This window comes from Apaloderma vittatum, unplaced genomic scaffold, assembly GCF_000703405.1.
Source record: "Apaloderma vittatum isolate BGI_N311 unplaced genomic scaffold, ASM70340v1 scaffold39686, whole genome shotgun sequence".
Lineage (NCBI taxonomy): Eukaryota > Metazoa > Chordata > Aves > Trogoniformes > Trogonidae > Apaloderma > Apaloderma vittatum.
In genome coordinates, this window is record NW_009724107.1 from 39,756 (window position 1) to 46,857 (window position 7,102).

Genomic DNA, 7,102 nt, shown 5'->3' on the forward strand with positions numbered 1-7,102 from the left:
CTTCCCCAGTTACACTGGCATAGGCCTGAAGAATTTGGCATGAAAAATCCAAAGCAAAACTTCAACTACAGCACTTACTGGCCACACCAGAGAGAAGGGGTACGGGAAAAAACAAACAAAACCCATCTTTCAATAGCTTTGGTATAATCCACACCACCCCCAGTTACAAAATCATGTTTTAAAAAACACGCTTCCGTCCTTCAAAGCTCAATTACTCCGTTTTTGCTATCTGCCATACAGAATGCATTATCAAGTTTTCATCTGTGTATTTTGTGTGTTACTGATTTGCAGTAACAGTCTCTTACACAGAAGCAAGCAGGTCTTCGTAGCAACTCCACATTCACTGATCCCATCAAGTTCTGCAAGAGCAACCGTCACTGAACACCCGGATGCAGGTTCAGCCTCAGACAGGGGACAGAGCACACAGGTTTCGCAAGCGTCAAGGCAAAAAATGACCTCAACATTGAGCCTTGATCTGGAGGAACTACAGCTACAAGTGAAGAACTTTTTTTTTTTTTTCTTTCATATCTCCTGTGAATTTAACTGCTCCTGAGATGAAGATTGCTTCCTCCAGAATATCTGTTCCGTACAAGTTGTCCATTTCTGATGCCGTGCTTTTTACCCATTTGTAGCTACTGGGCAGAACCACTCTAGCACAGATTCAATACTAAACTGCAGAAGAAGTGTTTTATTTACACTTCCCCAGCTGAAGGACCAACCAGCTGTTCATCAGATGTTTTACATTCATCCTCTTCCACAGTAGAGAACCTGTTACCAGCTTCATTGCTTACATCAGCTTTCAAAGTCTTCAGAATTTTGGTCTAAACACTGACCGTGGCGGGGTGTAACGAATTAAGCGCCTTAGCGTCCCCCAGGTTTAACAGAGTGCTACTAAACAGTTCTAAACCTTCATGTGCTGCAACATGAGTCAAATTCAGACTTTTTCAGGTCAAAAATCTATAGATCACGGACACCACTGGACACTGTAAGCTCGTGGATAGAATCTGTTTAAAAGGAAGCTGTTTGCCACTCTGCTTCTGCTATGCATCCCACTGAAACTCAAGCTAACAATTTAAATAAATATTAAAGGAATATAGTGAATCCTGATTTTAATTTCATGCATCATTATCTGCTAAATATTTAGGTGCAAGCTGTCCTAAGTCAGAGATTGTTATATTTCACGATAAGTAAGTTAAAACATCTGCTTAAAATTTTTTAAGAAGCTGCAAGGAAAAGCACCCGTACTTAAAATCTTAACCTGTAAAGTTTGAAAGAAATTAAATAACTGAGGACACTGCTGTCCAATGAAATCCCAGTGCTTTTGGCAAGGAGAAGCACAGGCAGGACCTAGAGTGCTAGTTTTTCATCTGCTTTTCTTGTACAGATAAAGAAGAGGCCTATTCAATTCTGTCTAGTATCAAAACAAACTTGTGAAATCATAAACTTACAGTGGATAAAACAGGTTATACGAAACTTCAGGATCACCTCTTTCTTTCACTAAATCTCTCCTTCTGTGTCATGGAGAAGAGATAATGCCTCTGTACCGTGATTGCTATAAAATCATGAAGGATACTACAAAGCTTAGATGGATGCAGCACCAAAATCTAAAGTAACAATAACAATGTGCAATGACAGTCACCGGCCGTTTAAGTATGAGGCTTTTATCTAGCAACAAGCATAACTCATAATCAGTAAATTTGTATTCTATAATTCCAAATGTCCAAATTCCTGTTCCCAAGAGAGGTATTTGACACAACTTTTCTAAAAGAGAAAGTGTAAGCACTATCCCTCTGGCATTACCTCTCTGCAGACAGTGCTCATTTGTGAATTGAAACACAACTTAAAAACAAAAGAAGAGACAAACATATTTCCGCTAAGGAAAGAACAAATATCAGATTCCAATTACGTATTTCAGCTCATTATTTTCTAATACATTATAAGAAGCTTTAAAGTACGATTTGTAACACTGCCATTGCTAAAAGCCCAAATTTCCCGCCAGTGAGATGACACAAACATTTACTCTAAGTCTACATTCCAAAAACTTGGCCGCGTTTGAAAGGACCGATGACTAACAAAATCCTCTGTTCTTCTGTTGGAAGGTATTTGTGTTTACAGAACACCATTCTTCGACTGCATACCAAGCCCTTAGCGCTCCTCGAGTACAGGTATCAAGCCCATTTGATTTATAAAAAAAAAAAATTGAAAATTTCATTTCTCCCACCTCCCAATTCAACCATCACTTGTGCACTCTCCATAGTAAGCTGGCTCTGAGAAAGGATGAGAGAAGCACATCTGCCATCAGTTTGCTCATCACCTGCTGTTTAAACTGCACTCACTGTTGAAGCCAGGCATTCCCTAGCTGGAAGGACTCCCAGGGCTCTGCGGAGACTCTCTAAACAGGAAGCACCAATCTGATAGCAACTGCCAAAATCAGCTGCTCACCCCTCCAACACAAGTAACGCACGTTTTGACTTCTGACAAAACATTCTAGCTCTGCTTTGTTAAAGATTTTGGTTTTTTTTTGGTTGGCCTTGGTCCACTATAATTCTGGCAAAAGTCTGACAAGATGACAAAACTGGGCTTTAAGAAGGGCTAGGTAAAGAATCTGGAATCCATGCCATCAGGCTATTAGCCCCTTTTGCCCTACTGTTTCACAACAGTTTGAAATCCTGAATCATACCATACGTCCTGGGATATCAGCTAGCACATCATCTATGAAAATACACAGGAAAAAAATCCATTATTTAGTATAGGGCAATTATTTTAGCTGTAATGCATGTTTCCAACTATTGCACCATATTAGCAAGATATAACTTTGCGTTCCACCAGGTACACTACTGGCTACAAACTTAGCTCTATGTCACACGTAAACAGCAAGATATATCTGGATTTATGAGGTTTTCCTCAGTCTTCATCCACAGTATACCTGAGGGCAAACTATATTTCTTTCTAATCAAAACGCTGAATCCAAGCATTTTAGTGACACACAAAAAAGTGGCTCTTTCTTCGCCCTGCCATGCCAGCACTACCCCAAATTACAGCTGAGAAGATGATACACATATTTGCTGTCAGGCAAGAAAAATTTGCAGTGATAAGTTTCTGAAAATACAAGACAGACCTATCCCTAATTAAAACATGAAACTTTAAAAAGGAATTATAAAACAACTTTTTAAAAAAAATTAAATTCCTATCAAGAAAAGCATTGATTTGATGCCATCTTCTCACTTTGTCTTGATTTGTTGGTTTTAATCTGTTTTCTCAAGGCAATATGACATCACAGTGTTAGCCTGGTGTCTGTCTGCACAGCTGCTCCTTCTCTACAACTGATAGTTTCAGGTATAACAAAAACTTTAGCAACATTCAATAAGTTCTTAAGCTCAATACAAACACATTTTCAGTAAAGAACACACTGTATACTATCACATACTAGCCAGTTAACATTTAAAATAAAAACATTCGCTATGCAAACTGGTGACAAAACACTATTGCACTAAACACTAAGAGAAGAATTGCCTTTTGGCTAACAAACCCCAGAAAACTCACAGCAACTTAAAGGAGGTACCTCTGCCAAAAAATTCCTGAATTTTTTGGTCTTTCATCTGCCAGTTTCTAATTACCTTGGCAGTAGCTTTCTATTTTATAAAGCGTGCATGCACTAACTCCAAATTGCTTACGGATATGCAAAATTTATGCTTGCTTTTAGTACTCCTACCACAAGCAGCATAATAAATTTTGAGAATACGGAACAGAGATCTGACTTTGCTGAAGTTAGGCTATTTCCACACAACACCTTCAGAGCAGTGTTAAAAATTAGCGACGCTATCAAAAGCATCTTTTGTAAAGGCTTCTCTTGGTAAATAAATCCCTAATTTTATACCACTATACGCTGGAATAAAACATTAAATACAAAAAGTTACACTTGTGCTGCTTGGATTATAATCTCCTTGGGGAACATCCCAGGATTACTTTGTCTGACATTCTTACAGCACCTACAAACGACCGCATGACAGTAGATTACCAAGTGTAGCCTTCCAACTTCCCCTCAAACAGTCAAATGTAATACTGTCAGAAGTAGAGTTTAATATAGATTTACCATTTTAAGCAAAAATAAAGAAATTGCAATGCCATGCTTGCCAAGACCAAGGGCAACGGTTCCTGGGTCCCAAAAAGTTACACAATGTCTCTCTTCCAGTTCTGATTAAAATACCATAAAAATTAGCAACACAGCGTACAAGAAGTGTTATGTTGTCCACAAGAAATTTTGAAGGTCAAAACTGTGGATTCTAAAGCTTCAAAAATTGTAAGGACTATAAAGACAATGCAGGTCAGCATACATGCCAGAAGCCTCACCTGCATCTATGGTATCCTCAAAAATTCAAGTTTATATGGACACTTTAAAATTCCACATTCATATTTTGGTTACAACTTGAAGAAAGAAAACAAGATCTACGTTCACATGAAATAAAACATGTATAGGTAGTTGTGCAATTCTCTCAAATCAAGGAAAAAAATTGCTTTTACCTTAAAATAGTCTTGAAGGAAGTCTACTTCATTTTTTTCATGAAATTAATATCATCATGTAAATAGCAAACCATAATCTGTCTGTCCAAAGCATTAGAGCATGTAGTGGTTTTGAGGTCTACTGTATTTAAAAGGGTTAACATGATGAATAATTTTTATTAATGCTCCTAAACCACCAATTCTGAAATATGCAATTGTACACCACAGCCTGTGATTCAGGCAGGAAATTCTTTCTTCAAACCTCTCTGGGTATTCTATGACTCACATAACAATTGAGATATTTCCAAGAGTTTTCCTTTAGATTTCCTAAAATATTCCTCTGTAGTCTGAAGCCAACTGCAACATAAGGCTTCTACAGAGATCACAAAAACAAGTATCTTAATTTTATTTAATAGGGTTAATTGCATTTTAAACAATATTACACTATGTTTAGGCAATTAGCACCACATACTTACCAATAAACTTATTTTGCATAGTCTCTAAGAGAGCTTGGTGGGCATCTTCCGTTTGCAAAGCACATGAACATTCTCTGGCCAGTATAGTTCGGACAAGGTGCTCTCCACAACCTAAAGAAATATTAAGATTGGAAATACTCAAAATAGAGATACTACGAAGGAACTGTCATCATCTTACATCATCACAACCAAGTAAAAAACCAATAAAGAGCGATGCATATGACAGGTTTCTGCCATATATACTTTTCTAAAGAGACTGACATTGAGTCACATGACAATTCAGCAATATCAGCAGTTTCTCCTCACTATTTTCCTGAAATATCTACTGCATGAAGTCATAAGCCAAAAAAGGTTGAGCACAGAAAGAAGAAACGGAAATAGTGAGAAGAAACAGTGAGACTGTCTCTGACTTGTCATCTTCATCCAGATCTGCAATTTTCTCCCAGAGAATCCACTTACTAATCATTCTCACAGGAATGATCCTTGGATGCTACTTCTCCTCAAACCAAGAACATCTTTAGTGAATGCCACAGTAACTCCTTTGATGATGTAATCTTCTGTCTAGTCCATCTCATTCAGCCTTTTGTCAGCAAAGGAATACGTGCATCCACCTACACTTTTTTGACAGGGTGGCTGCTCATCAGACTCCTAATAAAAAAAATCCTGTAATTTTAAAGGTTCATCTTCAAGAAACTAAAAAGCTCCAGAAAACAACCACTTATTGCCTCAGTGCTTTCTGTAACTATCCCCTGACACCTTTGATGATGCAGACAATGCCTTGACACCTGCTGGTTTTCTCCACACCTTTTTTCCATTTCTGCACTGTGCCTTGGGATGTACGGCTGCAGCCAAACGGCACAGTCCCCATTTATTTAACCAATTATTTCTTAGACAGGGAAGCACACTGGCGATACCTTCCACATACACACAAAAGTCATTATACCAATGCCTCCCGTTTGTTCTCATTTTCCCTCAACAGCAAGGAAGCAGACGAAGCAGCTAGAGGAGATCTAACCAAGCACCAGTGAAGCTGAAATGTGTTATCCAGTTAGCAAGAAAGGAAAACCACAACTAATCAATTTACAGCTGTAATACAACATTGGTTACAAATGATCTAAATGTAGGTGATTATGGTTTGATCAGACTGGTAACTTCAGTGTATAGCAGGGCCTAAACATGCGTTAAACACCAGATTATCTAGAGAGTAGTGGTCAGATACCATCAATTCCCAATTATTTAGGGGGCCGGTTAGCTCAATCAGTAGAGTGTGGCACTAACAACGCCAAGGTTGCGGGTTCGATTCCTGCTCGGTCCCCATGTGTTGCCTGATCTAGTCGAGAGGTGGCATCCCTGGTGGCAGGGAGGCTGGATTAAATGATCTCTAAAGTCCCTTCCAGCTTAGGCCATTCTATGGTTTTATGATTTATATATATTTCTAGCAAATTTCTCATTAACCATGACAAGACGCAAGCACTGTGCTGGCTCCACGAAAGAAATACCTCCTATAATCCAGTTGGGCTTATTAGCTCAGGTGCAGAACTACATAAACACACCTACACAGCTTCCAGAGACAATTTATGCCTGGAAACAATCTAGCTGCTTTCACATGGCAGAGACCCGGAGCTGGTAAGACATCAGACCTAAGCTGGCTTCAGACAAAGGCAACTCAGTCTCCACGGATAACACTCACTTTACTGGAAGCACTGACAAGCCTGGAACAGAGAAAACCAAGCAGCTCTGGCTGAAGCCAGCCTAGATCTGGCACAAAGAAAGAATTAATAAATAAACTCAACCCAAACTGGCTCCAGTGCCGCCTGCTGAGCGTCTCATCCCTGTGCTTCCCAATACGCTGCGTTTGGAGCAATGACTCGTTTGGGAACAATAATGCATGAACACACATCGGCAGTGTCTTGGAGCTACTCACAGACTCTCTTCTTCTTTGTGCCATCTACTTTTAAGCCCTAATTAACCTGGCACCCTATTCCAAGAATCTCTCTTTCTGGTCACTTGTCACATCATTACACTCATCCCCTTAAAGTCAAAGCAAATTTAAAACCACTGTTCTTCAAAGACTGCTAACACAGCAGCAAAAAATATATATATTTTTATATATATATATATTTATA

The 7,102-nt window shown here is 38.9% G+C and overlaps 1 protein-coding gene across 1 annotated transcript in view; it reads right to left on the reverse strand.

The window, feature by feature from the left end:
- LOC104276151 (threonine aspartase 1-like) overlaps positions 1-5,089 on the reverse strand; it is a 27,509-nt gene extending 22,420 nt beyond the window's left edge. Inside the window, exon 1 of the mRNA XM_009872350.1 lies at positions 4,977-5,089. Coding sequence (XP_009870652.1) covers positions 4,977-4,995 — 19 coding nt within the window. The 5' untranslated portion in view covers positions 4,996-5,089. The remainder of the gene's footprint in view (positions 1-4,976) is intronic.
- Positions 5,090-7,102: the final 2,013 nt, after the last annotated feature.